The sequence below is a fragment of the Panulirus ornatus genome, chromosome 16, assembly GCF_036320965.1.
Source record: "Panulirus ornatus isolate Po-2019 chromosome 16, ASM3632096v1, whole genome shotgun sequence".
Taxonomy (NCBI): domain Eukaryota; kingdom Metazoa; phylum Arthropoda; class Malacostraca; order Decapoda; family Palinuridae; genus Panulirus; species Panulirus ornatus.
Window position 1 is genome coordinate 35,409,090 of NC_092239.1, and position 19,352 is coordinate 35,428,441.

General features: G+C 41.1%; 1 protein-coding gene across 2 annotated transcripts in view; it reads left to right on the top strand.

Moving 5' to 3' along the window:
* The window catches only part of GluProRS (Glutamyl-prolyl-tRNA synthetase), a 32,601-nt gene that overhangs the window by 2,862 nt on the left and 10,387 nt on the right, over positions 1 to 19,352 (top strand). The window contains exons 1-4 of one of the 2 annotated variants that reach the window (XM_071671587.1): positions 7,900 to 8,058; positions 9,521 to 9,693; positions 12,215 to 12,371; positions 14,151 to 14,233. In XM_071671587.1, the coding sequence (XP_071527688.1) occupies positions 8,022 to 8,058; positions 9,521 to 9,693; positions 12,215 to 12,371; positions 14,151 to 14,233 (450 nt within the window). In that variant the 5' untranslated portion in view covers positions 7,900 to 8,021. Of the gene's footprint in view, positions 1 to 7,899; positions 8,059 to 9,520; positions 9,694 to 12,214; positions 12,372 to 14,150; positions 14,234 to 19,352 lie in introns of those variants that run through there. The other variant, XM_071671588.1, reaches the window with a different exon arrangement.

The following is a 19,352-nucleotide window of genomic DNA, read 5'->3' on the forward strand; positions in this document are numbered from 1 at the left end:
GGGTCACCAGCGGCGTGCCGCAGGGTTCGTTCCTGGGACAGGCGCCGGAAGGTTTGGACTCGTACGTCGATGGATCTCTGCGGATAATTTCCAGTGGTCATGAGAGAAATGGAAAAGTGAGGAGGCTCGCATCAACACACAAGGGGACCTAGACACCCCCACGGTAACGCCAAAGCGGCAGAGGTCACAAGAGGCAGGTCATTGTGAATATCAGTTGTTGTAAGGCAGTTCATCACACAAGCTCAAACAGACGTTGACACGGTAAACTCAAGGACTCGACGCAAAGAGTGGACACTGTCTCAGAATTTCATACATCAGCAACAACGTGTTGTACATGGGTTTGTCCCCCTGGACCACGACGGTGCGATCCTGCAACATGACGGTACGATTCTTAGCCATGACGGTACGACCCTTGGACATGACGGTACGACCCATAGCGATGACGGTACTACCCTTGGCCATGACGGTACGACCCTTGAGCATGGCGATGATGGTAAATAAGCCCTTGATTGATAGCCAACTGTAGGCCAGTTCATCATGCTCGAGAGGTTGAGGTCAGGGGTAAAGTGGCTGCCTCAGAGCAACTAACCTAAATTAGATTGGTACTCGGGCCACACCCATCATGGTTTATTTGCGTGGGTGACATGCTCGGGAGCCTGGGACCCAGGCCATCACCTGGCGCATGCGCTCTGCACCAGCAGTGTGAGTCTGTCACTGGCAAACACACACACACACACACACACTTCCTGCTCTCTACCACGATCTGGTTGTCAGTTTGCTTCGTTAAGGATGGGCCACATGAATAGCGAGAATGTAAGTGGTCTCGGAATTATGAACCTCATCACCTGAAGAAGGTGTTGAAGATTTATAATTTTTTCGGTTGGTGGACTTAGCTTAACGCTGACGGCCATAATTGCGCTTGCTTATCACTTCCTGTGTTGGTATCAGTTTGCGAGCAAACTAAAAGAAAGATAGGTTGGTTTTCTTGAATTGTTGTAGACTTATCGTATAACTATCAAGCAAGAAAGTCTTAGGCTCTGATTCTTTTGAATTACAGTTTTCGTTCTGTTACATCATACGTCTGGCCCTCTGGTCGGGCGGGACGCGCTGCCAGTCGTATGGTAGAAACTCTCGTACTCTGCAATGAATTATTGAATAGTTATGTTGTAGTCTCTTCATTTACAAGATGGACCTCTGGTTACATTATGTAAAATATATGTGTCATAAGGTCTCAAGTACGTGAGCTAGGCAGCCAGTTCTTGGATAGAATAAGGGAGATGACAAAGACGGGAAATGTTAGACTCTCTCTCTCTCTCTCTCTCTCTCTCTCTCTCTCTCTCTCTCTCTCTCTCTCTCTCTCCTATATATATATATATATATATATATATATATATATATATATATATATATATATATGTGTGTGTGTGTGTGTGTGTGTGTGTGTGAGTGTGTGTGTGTGTGTGTGTGTGTGTGTGTGTGTGTGTGTGTGTGTGCTTTTAGCATCTATAGCTTCGTTCTACTACAGTATACCTACGCCATTTAGAATGTCTTTTTATCTGCCCCTGTAGCCAGGAGCCGGTAGTTCTAAAGTACTACAGCTGGGGAAAGTCGCCTGATTGGCAGGCGGGTTGACAAGACGTTGAGATGAACGATAATGGCTGGGAGAGGCTTCAGGGAGGTGAGGGAATCAGGGCTGTGCAACATGAAGGCTGTGGAAACGCGAGGACTGTGCAACATGAGGACTCTGTAACGTGGAGGACTATGCAACATGAGGACGATGCATCATGAGGACTATGCAACATGAAGACTGTTCAGCACGACGACTGTGCATTGTGACGGGGCTGTGGCCTGTGAATCCTCAGCCATTACATCACGAACAGAATAAACAGTGATGGAAAGGAAGCTTGTAGGCGGGTCTTGTGTGTGTGTGTGTGTGTGTGTGTGTGTGTCATTGCACACACGCACAATGACCTCATAAAGCCTCAACTGCTTTGCTCGAGATAACTGCCCGTTGTCGAATGTTCTCTTTCATTTCTTTAAAGATTCATTATCTAGCCTGAATTATCAAAATAACTCCTTCGATAACTGCTATATATCAGCGGCCCAATTATCTGCAAGTGGCGATGAAAACGAGGGTAATGCAGCCTCGCGTTTGTCTGTGGGGTCCATGACTATTATCTGTTTGCGGAGGGTGATAAAGAATTTGATGGCAAGTCTTTTATATCATCATTGGTTTTCTGTGGTTTAGATATTATTATTATTTTTTTTTTTTTTTTTTTTTTTTTTTTATACTTTGTCGCTGTCTCCCGCGTTTGCGAGGTAGCGCAAGGAAACAGACGAAAGAAATGGCCCCCCCCCCCCCCATACACATGTACATACACACGTCCACACACGCAAATATACATACCTACACAGCTTTCCATGGTTTACCCCAGACGCTTCACATGCCTTGCTTCAATCCACTGACAGCACGTCAACCCCTGTATACCACATGACTCCAATTCACTCTATTTCTTGCCCTCCTTTCACCCTCCTGCATGTTCAGGCCCCGATCACACAAAATCTTTTTCACTCCATCTTTCCACCTCCAATTTGGTCTCCCTCTTCTCCTCGTTCCCTCCACCTCCGACACATATATCCTCTTGGTCAATCTCTCCTCACTCATTCTCTCCATGTGACCAAACCATTTCAAAACACCCTCTTCTGCTCTCTCAACCACGCTCTTTTTATTTCCACACATCTCTCTTACCCTTACGTTACTTACTCGATCAAACCACCTCACACCACACATTGTCCTCAAACATCTCATTTCCAGCACATCCATCCTCCTGCGCACATCTCTATCCATAGCCCACGCCTCGCAACCATACAACATTGTTGGAACCACTATTCCCTCAAACATACCCATTTTTGCTTTCCGAGATAATGTTCTCGACTTCCACACATTATTATTATTATTATTATTATTATTATTATTATTATTTATATTTATTTATTTTGCTTTGTCGCTGTCTCCCGCGTTAGCGAGGTAGCGCATGGAAACAGGCGAAAGAATGGCCCAACCCACCCACATACACATGTATATACATACACGTCCACACACGCAAATATACATACCTATACATCTCAATGTACACATATATATACACACACAGACATATACATATATACACATGTACATAATTCATACTGTCTGCCTTTATTTATTCCCATCGCCAGTTATTATTATCATTATTATTATTATGATTAGTATTATTAGTATTATTATCATTTTATCATTATTAGTATTATCATAATTATTATTATAGTATTATTATCATTATTATTACTATTATTACTATTGTTGTTATTATTATTATTATTATTATTATTATTATTATTATTATTATTATTATTATTATTATTATTATTATTATTATTATTATTATTATTATTATTATTGTGGTGTTGGTGGTGCCTGAATAACACCTGTGCATCTAAATCAGTCTGGTCCACTTTCACCGTCAACTTTAAGGTGTTCCCTACTTGCACCAGGGTATCGTCTACGTAACATATATAGAGAGAATATTTACTCCTCTCGTATCAGCCATTCCTGTCAAGTAGGGATTACATCGGAAACTATGACGTATTTCGGGAATTTCTGAGGCTTCTGCGGTATGACTTATCCTTTTGTTAAGCAAACAGACATCAGGATGTGTGTGTGTGTGTGTGTGTGTGTGTGTGTGTGTGTGTGTGTGTGTGTGTGTGTGTGTGTGTGTGTTTGTGATCCTGTCTGGCTTTGTTTTTTGAATCATCTGGGATCGAGAGCTTGGCTGTTATATATAGATAAAGGTAGGCATATTCAACTCACAAACATAGAGGGAACGAAATGTTTGTTTAAGACAGTGGAAGTGACGGAGTCGACAGATGCTGCTGCTGGAGGAGAGAGAGAGAGAGAGAGAGAGAGAGAGAGAGAGAGAGAGAGAGAGAGAGAGAGAGAGAGAGAGAGAGAGAGGGAGGGGACGCTGTGACGTCACCATCTCCCCGAAACATGACCTGCTCACACATGCATGTGAGACGAGAGAGACTCTTCGCCTGGGATATGAGCCCAACCTTTTGCCCCGGAGCCACCCTGCCCTGGGAGGAAGATAGAGGGGTGGTCGGAACACCCTGGGGGTGAATGATATCTTCGGAAGGACACTGAGTGGGACCTTAGCGTTACAGGTAACGCTGTGGTGTGGGTAGGACAACCATAGGAATGAGATATAGTTGGTGGAATATCCAGGGTAGCGAATTGACTCATGTGGAACACCCCATGTAAAGGAAGACCAGACCATCTCGCTTGGGGTCCGTGTGATCTGTGTGTCACTGTAACATCCCGAAAGACCCCCCCCCCTCCCCCTGTACATACACTGGGAATAGAGCAGCCTCTCCTTGTAAGATAAACTTGGGGTATATTCACCCTAGGGCCTACACCCTGGAAGACATAGCCAGAGGGATAAGCATAGGAGTCACCCAAGAGGACAAGAGCCTGAAGGATTTACTGCCGGAGCATACATACACACACACACACGCGCACCCATCCACAGCTGTCGCATCCACTCCAGACCTGGCAAGGATGACAGGCTTGATGTCGGTCGTGGCTCCGCCTTCCTGGAGTCGTTGGGTATGTCCTCTCCTCTCGCCACCTCACCGTCCCAAGAAAAACTGCCATAAGTAAATGGCGACGGGAAGGAGGAGAGGACAGATGACTCCCCTGGTCTATGTTCACTGTGGAGGTGTACAGAAACAGACCACGGGGGGCCAAACGAGGTGGTCCAGCCGAGAACAAGAGAGGCCGGGGGGTACACAGTAGAGACCCGGCGGAGTGCACCGGTACTTTCAATGATGGACTTAAAAAGGTTACTGCACAGCTACGTGGGCATGGCCATGCTGAATGTATGGCGACTTTTATTAAAGGATGGTAGCAAGAAATCTAGAAAATAAGGGAATTCTACTAGTCAACTTACACTGGCCAGTTATCTTTTTGGTCTGTCGGAGGGAAAATGACCAACACATGTGGTACACTTTCTCTGTCTGTCATCGTTGAACCGACTGAACTATCCCTGAAGTGCGTTCCAGTCGGCCTTCGTCTCGGGGAAGAAAGCTCTTTCAGTACTGAATCCAAAATATTTCCTTAACCAAATGATATCCTTTATAATTCATTATTCTTGGTTTAAACGTGGGTGAAGGGTAGAGAGCAGATGGTGTGTGTGTGTGTGTGTGTGTGTGTGTGTGTGTGTGTGTGTGTTTGCGGGAGTCATATGTCACGACCTTTTGGTGTAGGAGGAAGGGGAAGGGGGGAGCCTTCGGGCATCACAAGTCCCAGTCCTCACAACTGGCCTCACCCACGCCTCTCTCTCTCTCTCTCTCTCTCTCTCTCTCTCTCTCTCTCTCTCTCTCTCTCTCTCTCTCTCTCTCTCTCTCTCACACACACACACACACACACACACACACACACACACACACACACACCTACTCTCTGTCACTCTCCCACACTCACTCAGCCTGCTAGGCGGCTGCTGTAATACGAGAGAGAAAATTCCTTGGCCTGTAATGCTTTGTTCGTGTATTTTTAGACAAGTGGAGATATAGAGAATTGAATGAAAAGAATTCATAATAAGCCAGGGAAAGAAGATGGATCATGGACAGAAATACAAAAATGGAAAAAAAATACACACGTTAATACAACTAAGTATACAACAGATACAAACGAGCCCAACAAATTCTAATACAACAGTATACTTCGACACATATACGACAGAAACTGACGCACAAGCTCTAATAAGAACTAATACATCTTGACAACAAATGATAACAACAGACAATGAAGAAAGAAATACTGGATGATATACTAACACAACAGATGCTTACTATCCTTTAAGATGCTAACACAGCAGATACTGCAGTACTCTCCTAGTCCTCGGATACTTACTATCCTATAAGATACGAACATACGAACACAACAGATACTGAGATTTTGAATATCACAAAGACATTAAATAGAGATTGTCATGTGAGCAAGAGAGAGAGAGAGAGAGAGAGAGAGAGAGAGAGAGAGAGAGAGAGAGAGAGAGACAGAGAGAGAGAGAGACAGAGAGAGAGTTTTGAAAGTTCTAAAGCATATTTGAAAAAGTGACACTTGTCCGGAAAGGAAGCAGTATTTAAAATACCGGGCATTTTATTTGGTATATCCATTATCAACAAAATATTGCATAGAATTACATCAAATGAAATGAAAATGAAAACATTTGAACCAAGTAAATGTTTTGTATCATATGATTAGCTACGAATAACCTTCTCTGTTTATGAAGGGACTTTCTAGTTTTTTCTGACATCATTATCATTGCTTTTGCTTTTTTTTATTAGTTTAGGACAGAATACTCAGTTTTCTTACATCAAAGTAAAGACTCATTTTCTTTATTACTTCTGAAAGGGTAACTTAGTGAGGAGCGTACAAAATTCTGACCGCATTTATCCGTAACTTAGTGAGGAGCGTACAAAATTCTGGCCGCATTTATCCACGCTCTCGGGGGGTAAACTTCAGATTTATCTCGTGTGGTCAGAGGGGGCTTTCAGACTTTACGTGTTGAGAGGATTTTCTTTCAGGGATAGATTCACAGCTAGAGATTCCTTGATATCATCCAGCTGTGCGACATAGAATTGTCATATAGCTCTGTGACATATATAACCTTTTTTGCGATTACGTTAAAGAGATCTGAAAGAAACATACGGCGACATGACTTTCTGTAATTACATTGTAAAGACCTACAAAGAAATAGGGTTCTATTCTCCACACTCGCAGATGAATGTGAAAATCAGAGGAGCCAGACCAAAGAGTTGAATTTATGTGTTCAGGTTGGGCGCATAGTACCACATGAGGCTGTCATCATAATACGAGAGAATCTTGTGGAAGTTTTTCAAGGAAGTGAGAAGGATGTGTTGTGATGGATTAAGACAAACAGGTGAAGTAGAAAGTCAGATGACAGATCTAATGGCTTATGAAGGTATCATTCACTGGAGGGAAGTACTTTTATCCTCTATGTTTAATCTATGAAGATGATGAAGCAAAAGGCTTCTCCCCACCCACCATTCCCTCTGGCATATTAGCTGGTAGGATGATAGCTAACAAGAAGCACCTGTAGTATAGAGAAATTATGCCGATATTTAATGATGAGAAATATGTATGGCAATTGCTCTGTTTGGGAGAATATTAGCGGTGTGAAATAACTCCAGTGAACTGTGCTCTTGTATTTCGAACCTTCTGAATCTTGGATCGCAAGTGTCACATGATTTAGGCCTAGATTGGTAAGATTTGAACTGTTTTGATAAACTGTGATTGACGATAGAATATAGTCCTAAGATGATATGAGCCGGAAAAGATATGGCATTAGTGTCGGAATATGAGAATACTTGGCGACATGAGTGGAAAGGTTTGTCGATTTTGAATGGTCGTTCAAAGAACGTAAGACGTCCACTCCCAGTCACCTTTCCACAATTTAAGTAATGATGCCTTTCTTCGCCTGTTCCTGGCGTTTACTTCTCTAACGCGGGAAACGGCGAAGAAGTATGGAAAGAGAAAGTGAATGTAGAGGGATCTAAAGCCGAAATATAAAGATTATGTATATGACATTGTATTGAAGACTGCCACTGATGCAGTCGACTATGCCCGACTCATCTGAATGGATTCAAACTTGGCGCGAACACGGAGACGAAATTGATCTTAGAGCAACATCATTTCATGTTGTCACCTTTATTGGTCATAAGTACTCGTGAACACAAATCATAGAGTTTTCTTCAGAATAATGTCTTTGTCAATTTGATGGGGGAGATGCTACAAACATTAAGTCGATCAGACATGGATTGCATCAGCTTGGGAAAAGATAAAAGGGTACGGCCGTATCTCTTGCTTATACCCCCACCTCCCTCCCATTCCTTGGGGCTCCCCACCAAACCCGACTGTTCTCACCGTGACCACATCTTGACCATTATTATCGAGCACAATGAAGATGATTGCTTCTAAAACGGACCCCCCTCTTGGTAAGCTGATTGCCACAGCATACATTCGTAATGAACAGGCATAGATATGTGGTTTTTATTAGGATATATATTTGTAGCATGACTCGCGGAACTTCGGTACGTGTTGCACATCCATGTCAAGACGTGATTTAGAACCTAGAAACCTTTTTAATTATATATTTACCAACTGCCATACATCAGCCGTTGCCTGACTCTTTGTTAGAAAGGTTTAGAAACCCATATTGGACGATTTGCAAAAGGCATGTATTGCACCAGGCTGCTGGCATATTGTGGCACATACATGCTACTGACACCTATTGGCCTTGGAATAGTTCCATTTTATGGGCACCACAGAAATTGATTATGGATCTGGAAGAAAGTACACCACTGTATTCTCTCCTTTTTTTTGTAGAGGTTATTTAGGCTTGGTTAGCGAAGTTTGGAGCATTATTTCAATCATGAATGGTACTGGTAAATAAATGACACGGGACAGATTTGATTATCAAGGAAAGTTAAAAGTCTGCTTTAGCTCTATATCACCATTAGGTTTGGGAACCAAGTGACATTGTCTTGTAATGCAAGTGTAATGTTTGAGTATAATATTTTGCTGAGCATGATATAGGGTATGATATTTACTTGAACATCAAGCAATAGTAGTGAGGGTTATGTATATATGGTAAAGGTGGGGATAGTTATTGTAATAGTATGTTGAATGAAACACTTGCTGAAAATTCTCATGAATCTACGAAAACTTCACCTCAGTAAGCAGCCAAAATTGGTAATAGACTTGAATTACCTAACTATTAGCTTTGAATGTTGACTTGTTTTTTTGCATTGGTAGTATTGATAATGCCAAAATATAAGCATTATTGTTACATATGGTTTCTTTGGCTCTGATCTTATGGTTATTATGTTCTTCAGTTTTGGAATAACTCTCATTTGGTGTTGTGTGTTTGGGAAAAACATGGAACCACCAATCTTAATTCTACAGTAGTGTTATTGGAGGTAACACTATTATAGAATTTAGATTGGTAGTTACGTACTTTTCCCAAACATAATATCAAATGGATATGTTTTACTTTAGATTTTTATGCAGCCCTTTAACTCTTTGCATAACACAGATATTGTGTTGAAGGTATTTAGGTTATTGCAAATTTATCACTTCCAGTCAAATTTAGAACATTGGCACATACTCAGAATTTATTCCTTATTTAAGTAACTTTTGACATTATATGATATGATATTTATTGTATAGCTGGCAATATTTTAGGCAGCTCAGTCATCTGGTATATCTAAAAGGTAGTAGAATGACCCACCAGCTGTATTAATACCTTATTATCATGATGTTCAATTATGTTTAAGAACCAATGGTTTAATTTTTGCTTATATGGATATCTTTACAGTTATCTACAGATATTGGAATAGGGTACTAGGTATGTTAAGTGACTGCTAATTGTATTGAGTTCTGCTTTATTCTTTTCAGGGGCCCTTCTTACATGCTCTAAGGCTGGTGTTTCTGTAGAATGGGGCATGGAAACTTGTTTATCCTTGAGTGACAGCTTCAGTGTCACCTCCTCACATGGCATATCCAGACATATAGCAAGAGTCAATCCCTCCTTGAATTTGTATCCTTCCCACATTCTCCATCGAACTGAGGTACATATTTCTTTCCTCCATCATGGGAAGAAAGATGTTTGGCATATTAAGGAAAAAGGTATGAAAGTGCTTTAAAAGCTTTGAAGAAAGGGAACTTCCTGATTTTGAATGTGCTGGCTGCCTGCATGGAACTTTACATTTTGTGTGTATGATGAAGATTTTGGGTTCTAAGCATATGATACAAAATGTGAGTGCATTTTAGATGATTTGCTGTTTTTGTATTATAGAATAACCTAATTACATAAAGTACAAAAGAAAACATTTGAAAAGTTGAAGGTGAGAAGGTTATACTGTATTAAACACAAGCAAAATGAAGCAGGGCAACCAAACGTTTGATTTGATTAATCATTCAGGCAAGCAAACCTTCTGGAGAGCAGTGTTAAATAGTATATAAAAGTCAGTTGTTAAAGAACACATATGATATTACAATGATATTTATTGGCATATTACCACTGAGAAGAATTAGATAGAAAGCAGGGAGAACTCATTTCTTATTATGTAGCACTTGGTTTGTAGATGCAGACCTAAACTGCAGGTAAGCAAATAGATGCTCCCATCAGTACCATTTTGGCAAGGAGTTGTATAAGAATGATGTAGCTTTGTAGAATGTTATTTGGATGATTATGTACAAGAAAGTACAACTGTCCTGATTTCAGAAAATCATGAGATGCTGGTCTTCCTTTATTTTTTGGTAGAATGAAGTGGATGTGTTATATATTTAATGCATATTTTATTATTCTTTTTTTACCTCCACTGCCCATTCCCTTTGTAAACTCCCATTAGGGGATGGCCATAGCAAAATAATCTCCACATATCCCTGTCCTTACATGTTTCCCTCACATACACCGTTTCATGTATTCTTCCACCATTTCTCTCCCTCCACTGCTCTTCCACTCCATTTTCCCATCATTTTCATTTTTCACCTTGAAAATTGGACTTCTTCATTTCCACATTGTTTACTTCGTTTATTTTTTCATCTGAGGCTTATCCTTGTTTAGGAAATCTGTTTATGACTGGGGCTTTTGTTTTTGAAATAGGTTTTAAAAGAAATGTATGCATAAAAGAAATGTATGCATAAAGTTTGATCATTGTATATGAATTGGTTAGGGCCAATGAATGAGTTATGGAGGCAAATAGTTATAGCAGCAAATATTGTATAAAGGAATTGGAGATGTGTACAGTGAAACCAAATTTTATGTTATGGTTGAGTAAATGTAATGGTAAATAACTCATGATATCAGATAACATAGTTGGTATCTTTGTAACGATCTAGTTAAATTTCTTATTTGTTTGACATAATAGAATAATATGGGTAAGTGGGTGTGTTTCCTTATTGCTACACATTTATAGCAAGTGTGGTAAAGTGTGTGAAAGAAGAAAGTTAAGAGTAAATGTGAATAAGAGCAAGGTTATTAGGTACAGTAGGGTTGAGGGTCAAGTCAATTGGGAGGTAAGTTTGAATGGAGAAAAACTGGAGGAAGTAAAGTGTTTTAGATATCTGGGAGTGGATCTGGCAGCGGATGGAACCATGGAAGCGGAAGTGAATCATAGGGTGGGGGAGGGAGCGAAAATTCTGGGAGCCTTGAAGAATGTTTGGAAGTCGAGAACATTATCTCGGAAAGCAAAAATGGGTATGTTTGAGGGAATAGTGGTTCCAACAATGTTGTATGGCTGCGAGGCATGGGCAATGGATAGAGTTGTGCACAGGAGGGTGGATGTGCTGGAAATGAGATGTTTGAGGACAATTTGTGGTGTGAGGTGGTTTGATCGAGTAAGTAATGTAAGGGTAAGAGAGATGTATGGAAATAAAAAGAGTGTGGTTGAGAGAGCAGAAGAGGGTGTTTTGAAATGGTTTGGTCACATGGAGAGAATGAGTGAGGAAAGATTGACCAAGAGGATATATGTGTCAGAGGTGGAGGGAATGAGGAGAAGTGGGAGACCAAATTGGAGGTGGAAAGATGGAGTGAAAAAGATTTTGAGTGATCGGGGCCTGAACATGCAGGAGGGTGAAAGGCGTGCAAGGAATAGAGTGAATTGGAACGATGTGGTATACCGGAGTCAACGTGCTGTCAATGGATCGAACCAGGGCATGTGAAGCGTCTGGGGTAAACCATGGAAAGTTCTGTGGGGCCTGGATGTGGAAAGGGAGCTGTGGTTTCGGTGCATTATTACATGACAGCAAGAGACTGAGTGTGAACGAATGGGGCCTTTGTTGTCTTTTCCTAGCGCTACCTCGCACACATGAGGGGGGAGGGTGTTGTTATTCCATGTGTGGTGAGGTGGAGATGGGAATAAATAAAGGTTGCCTGGGTATTTTACTCACAAGCAGCATTAAAGACTGGAAACACTGAACAATTGCAAGTTGAATTTTAATGCCTTTTGATCCTTGGGACAAAGTGTCCTAACAGACAATGGATGAAGGAATACAGATAACCTGTTGGGCCTCTTTAAGCTAAGAAAAGACATAAAAATTAATACTCCTAAAATGAAACATTCAATAGTACTCTGTTTTAATTTTCAGGTAGATCATTGGCTCTCTACTGCATCAGGCCCACTGTCATGTGGTGGAGATATAAGTGCAACTCTTGGACAGCTGAATAAGGCTCTTGCTCCCTCATCTGTACTAGTAGGGAAGAGCACTACTATTGCAGATACTGAAGTATTTGCTGCTCTTTACAGTATGTTATTACATATTTTTCTTTGAAAGATCACAGTACCATAGGAAGTTAGTAAACTGCATGTTACAGAACCATTGAATTCTGATGGCTGCATTTTTTTTCTTTGATCAAAGCCTAATGGTGTATTTCTTTGTGTGAAAGACCTTTGGGAGTCAAGAAACCACATTTCATGTAACCACTGGCTTCAGATAGCTGCAGTTTTTAGCTTATGGTGTCATACATACATTACATACTTTCTGCCTCAGGGAGCAGGAAGCCATGTGGAAGATGAAATCCGACAAGATTGCTGGTTTGCTGAATATGTTAAGAAAAGGAGTGACTGTGGTGTTGATTAGTTGGTAAGGATGTTCATTGTATGTATGGATCATGGTGAAGTGCCTGAGGATTGGTGGAATGTCATTTTACATAGGCAAAGAAGATAAAGGTGAGTGTTCAAACTTCAGAGCCATAAGTTTCTTGAGTATTCCTGGAAAATTGTATGGTAGGGTATTGATTGAGAGGGTGAAGGCATGTGCAGAGTATCAGATTTGGGAGAAATAGTGTGGTTTTTGAAGTAGTAGAGGACGTGTAGATCAGGTGTTCACTTTGATTTGAAGAATGTGTGTGAGAAATATTTAGAAAAACAGATGGATTTGTATGTGGCATTTATGGATCTGGAGAAGGCATATGGTAAGATTGATAGAGATGATTTGAAGAAGGTCTTAAGTGTGGGAGGTAAGCTGCTTGTTATCAGGGATGTAAGGCATGTGTACGAGTAGGAAGAGAGTGATTGGTTCCCAGTGAAGTTAGATCTGTGGCAGGGTTGTGTGACTTTCTTACTCTCTCTGGAAATATATTCATTGTATTAGTTTTTCTTTTTTTCATACTCATTCGCAGTTTCCTACGTTAGCGAGGTAGCGTTACGAACAGAGGACAGAGTCTCATTATTATTATTATTATTATTATTATTATTATTATTATTACTCTTATGTCAAGCATTGGGATGATAAAACAAAAAATACGACACACTAATATTTAGTGTACCCTCCTTTAACATATATGATTTTACCGATTTGGTTTGGCAATGATGCCACAAGATTTTCACATGTGTTTGCCTGTCTCAAGTTTTCCCACATGTTGAAGGCATTCCATAATAAGTTTTCTTTGTTTTTCACAACCTCAGAATCCCATTTCTAGGACATATGTTATTCATAGAAGGATTTTTTCATAAAGTCTAATTGCCACTAATATTGAAAACTGGCACACCGCCCGGCACTCTCTCCCCACTCTCGAGTGATAATTTCATGTCATAATGCTTTGTTTCATAATATTTCAGTCTTTAAGATGCAAACTATTTTGCTTGGTGATTAAGGCAATATTTTGATAATTTCGTGCCATAATGCTTTGTTTCATAATATTTCAGTCTTTAAGATGCAAACTATTTTGCTTGGTGATTAAGGCTATATTTTTCTCTCAAGACATTAACTAATATTTCGTATTATTTCAATTGATTGTCCTTCACTTGATAAAATACACAAAGAAATCTGTCTAGTCGGGCAATATGCCAGATGTTGCTAGTGAGTGAAATTCGCTAGATTTTGTGGCATCACTACCTGGGGCAAGTGTACAGAGTTATATATTGGGAAGAAGTTACGTACTTTTGAGGTTACTTTTTGATATCAGTAAATGCTTAACTGTTTTCTTTTCATGTTCATTTCAGTTTATTCTTTTTGTAAGTATGTAGTGATTGATTTTGGTATAGGATATCAAGGATAGCAATACATAGTACATCACTTTCAGGAAATGCAGCATGGCACACTTTACTTAACAATGGAAGGGCACCAGCACATGTTCTTCGATGGTACAACTTTATGGATTCACAGGTAAGTAACTAAAGCTTCATACCCATCATAAAATTTGCCTTTCAAAATTATGGAACTCTGAGGTATTTTCTTGTTAGAACCATTTGAATTAAGTGAAGACTTTTAGTAGTAACTAAAGCTTCATACCCATCATAAAATTTGCCTTTCAAAATTATGGAACTCAGGTATTTTCTTGTTAGAACCATTTTAATTAAGTGAAGACTTTTAGTAACTGGGTGCTTGCTTTAGGCTGGGGTATATATATATATATATATATATATATATATATATATATATATATATATATATATATATATATATTTCATACTTGATCTCTGTTTCCTACTTTAGCGAGGTACACCTAGAACAGACGAAGAAAGGCTGCATCTGCTCACATTTACCATATCTCTGTCCATAACCAGACCATGCAAACCTTTCCATGGTTTTCCTGGACACTTCACATGCCCTGGTTCAGTCCAATGACAGCACAGCAACCCTTGTATATCATATCTATCTATCTATATATATGAATATATTTTTTTATTTACTTTGTCTCCTGCGTTAGCGAGGTTGTACAAGGAAACAGACGAAAGAATGGCCCAACCCACCCACATACACATGTCTATACATACACGTCCACACACGCACATATACATACCTATACATTTCATTTTTTTTTTTTTGTCTCCCGCGTTTGCGAGGTAGCGCAAGGAAACAGACGAAAGAAATGGCCCAACCCACCCCCATACACATGTATATACATACGTCCACACACGCAAATATACATACCTACACAGCTTTCCATGGTTTACCCCAGACGCTTCACATGCCTTGATTCAATCCACTGACAGCACGTCACCCCCGGTATACCACATCGCTCCAATTCACTCTATTCCTTGCCCTCCTTTCACCCTCCTGCATGTTCAGGCCCTGATCACACAAAATCTTTTTCACTCCATCTTTCCACCTCCAATTTGGTCTCCCTCTTCTCCTCGTTCCCTCCACCTCCGACACATATATCCTCTTGGTCAATCTTTCCTCACTCATTCTCTCCATGTGCCCAAACCATTTCAAAACACCCTCTTCTGCTCTCTCAACCATGCTCTTTTTATTTCCACACATCTCTCTTACCCTTACGTTACTTACTCGATCAAACCACCTCACACCACACATTGTCCTCAAACATCTCATTTCCAGCACATCCATCCTCCTGTGCACAACTCTATCCATAGCCCACGCCTCGCAACCATACAACATTGTTGGAACCACTATTCCTTCAAACATACCCATTTTTGCTTTCCGAGATAATGTTCTCGACTTCCACACATTCTTCAAGGCTCCCAGAATTTTCACCCCCTCCCCCACTCTATGATCCACTTCCGCGGTTCCATCCGCTGCCAGATCCACTCCCAGATATCTAAAACACTTCACTTCCTCCTGTTTTTCTCCATTCAGACTCACCTCCCAATTGACTAGACCCTCAACCCTACTGTACCTAATAACCTTGCTCTTATTCACATTTACTCTTAACTTTCTTCTTTCACACACTTTACCACTTTCAACATATACATATATATATATACATCTTTTCTTTTAAACTATTCGCCATTTCCCGCGTTAGTGAGGTAGCGTTAAGAACAGAGGATTGGGCCTTTTTTGGAATATCCTCACCTGGCCCCCTCTGTTACTTCTTTTGGAAAATTAAAAAAAAAAAAAAGAGAGGGGAGGATTTCCAGCCCCCCGCTCCCTCCCCTTTTAGTCGCCTTCTACGACACGCAGGGAATACGTGGGAAGTATTCTTAATCCCCTATCCCCAGGGATATACATGTACATATATACATATATATATATATATATGTATTGTTGACTGGTTGGTAGGGTTATTTAATGTATGTATGATTCATGGTGAGGTGCCTGAGGATTGGCGGAATGCGTGCATAGTGCCGTTGTACAAAGGCAAAGGGGATAAGAGTGAGTGCCCAAAATACAGAGGTATAAGTTCGTTGAGTATTCCTGGTAAAGTATATGGGAGGGTATTGATGGAGAGGGTGAAGGCATGTACAGAGCATCAGATTGGGGAAGAGCAGTGTGGTTTCAGAAGTGGTAGAGGATGTGTGGATCAGGTGTTTGCACAGAAGAATGTATGTGAGAAATACTTAGAAAAGCAAATGGATTTGTATGTAGCATTTATGGATCTGGAGAAGGCATATGACAGAGTTGATAGAGATGCTATGTGGAAGGTACTAAGAATATATGGTGTGGGAGGCAAGTTGTTAGAAGCAGTGAAAAGTTTTTATCAAGGATGTAAGGCTTGTGTACGTGTAGGAAGAGAGGAAAGTGATTGGTTCTCAGTGAATGTAGGTTTGCGGCAGGGGTGTGTGATGTCTCCATGGTTGTTTAATTTGTTTATGGATGGGGTTGTTAGGGAGGTGGATGCAAGAGTTTTGGAAAGAGGGGCAAGTATGAAGTCTGTTAGGGATGAGAGAGCTTGGGAAGTGAGTCAGTTGTTGTTCGCTGATGATACAGCACTGGTGGCTGATTCATGTGAGAAACTACAGAAGCTGGTGACTGAGTTTGGTAAAGTGTGTGAAGAAGAAAGTTAAGAGTAAATGTGAATAAGAGCAAGGTTGTTAGGTACAGTAGGGTTGAGGGTCAAGTCAATTGGGAGGTAAGTTTGAATGGAGAAAAACTGGAGGAAGTAAAGTGTTTTAGATATCTAGGAGTGGATCTGGCAGCGGATGGAACCATGGAGGCGAGGGTGAGTCATAGGGTGGGGAAGGGGGCGAAAATTCTGTGAGCCTTGAAGAATGTGTGGAAGTCGAGAACATTATCTCGGAAAGCAAAAATGGCTATGTTTGAAGGAATAGTGGTTCCAACAATGTTGTATGGTTGCGAAGCGTGGGCTATGGATAGAGTTGTGCGCAGGAGGGTGGATGTGCTGGAAATGAGATGTTTGAGGACAATATGTGGTGTGAGGTGGTTTGATCGAGTAAGTAATGTAAGGGTAAGAGAGTTGTGTGGAAATAAAAAGAGCGTGGTTGAGAGAGCAGAAGAGGGTGTTTTGAAATGGTTTGGGCACATGGAGAAAATGAGTGAGGAAAGATTGACCAAGAGGATATATGTGTCAGAGGTGGAGGGAACGAGGAGAAGTGGGAGACCAAATTGGAGGTGGGAAGATGGAGTGAAAAAGATTTTGAGTGATCGGGGCCTGAACATTCAGGAGGGTGAAAGGCAGGCAAGGAATAGAGTGAATTGGAACGATGTGGTATACCGGGGTAGACGTGCTGTCAGTGGATTGAATCAGGGTATGTGAAGCATCTGGGGTAAACCATGGAAAGTTCTGTGGGGCCTGGATGTGGAAAGGGAGCTGTGGTTTCGGGCATTATTGCATAACAGCTAGAGACTGAGTGTGAACGAATGGGGCCTTTGTTGTCTTTTCCTAGCGCTACCTCGCACACATGAGGGGGGAGGGGGATGTTATTCCATGTGTGGCGAGGTGGTGATGGGAATGAATAAAGGCAGCCAGTGTGAATTGTGTGCATGTGTATATATGTATGTGTCTGTGTGTGTATATATATGTGTACATTGAGATGTTTGGGTATGTATATTTGCATGTGTGGACATGTATGTATATACATGTGTATGGGGGTGGGTTGAGCCATTTTCTTTCATCTGTTTCCTTGCGCTACCTCGCAAACGCGGGAGACAGCGACATAGCAAAATGATAATAATAATAATAATAATAATAATAATAATAATAATAATAATAATAAAGATGGAGTGAAAAAGATTTTGTGTGATTGGGGCCTGAACGTGCAGGAGGGTGAAAGGAGGGCAAGGAATAGAGTAAATTGGATCGATGTGGTATACTGGGGTTGACGTGCTGTCAGTGGATTGAATCAGGGCATGTGAAGCGTCTGGGGTAAACCATGGAAAGTTCTGTGGGGCCTGGATGTGGAAAGGGAGCTGTGGTTTCAGGCATTATTGCATGACAGCTAGAGATTGAGTGTGAACGAATGGGGCCTTTGTTGTCTTTTCCTAGTGCTACCTCGCACACATGAGGGGGGAGGGGGATGGTATTCCATGTGTGGCGAGGTGGCGATGGGAATGAATAAGGGCAGACAGTGTGAATTGTGTGCATGGGTATATATGTATGTGTCTGTCTGTGTATATATATGTGTACATTGAGATGTATAGGTATGTATATTTGCGTGTGTGGACGTGTATGTATATACATTGTGTATGAGGGTGGGTTGGGCCATTTCTTTCGTCTGTTTCCTTGCGATACCTCGCAAACGCGGGAGACAGCGACAAAGCAAAATAAATAGATATAAATAAAATAAAATAATAATAATAATAATAATAGTAATAATAACAATAATGTACATAATTCATACTTGCTGCTTTTATTTTATTCCCGTCACCACCCCACCACACATGAATGACAACCCCCACCCCCGCATGTGCACGAGGTAGCGATAGGAAAATGCAACAAAGGCCACATTCGCTCACATTGTCTCTAGCTGTCATGTATAATGCACCGAAACCACAGGTTCAATCCAATGATAGCACGTTGACCCTGGTATACCACATCTTTCCAATTCACTCTATTTTATGCACGCCTTTCACCCTCCTACATGCTCAAAATTTTTTTCACTCCATCCTTCCACCTCCAATTTGGTCTCCCACTTCTCCTCATTCCCTCTACCTCTGACTTCTCCTCGTTCCCTCCACCTTTGACACATATATCCTCTTTGTCAATCTTTCCTCACTCATACTCTCCATGTGACCAAACCATTTCAATACACCCTCTTCTGCTCTCTCAACTGCACTCTTTTTATTACCACACATCTCTCTTACCCTTTCGTTACTTACTTGATCATGCCACCTCACACCACATATTTTCCTCAAACATCTCATTTCCAACACATCCGCCCTCCTCCGCACAACCCTATCTTTAGCTCACGCCTCGTAACCATATAACATTGTTGGAACCACTATTTCTTCAAACGTACCCATTTTTGCTTTCGGAGATAATGTTCTTGCCTTCCACACATTCTTCAGTGCTCCCAGAAGTTTCGCCCCTTCCCCCTCCCTTTGACTCACTTCTGTTTCCATGGTTCCATCCACTGCCAAATCC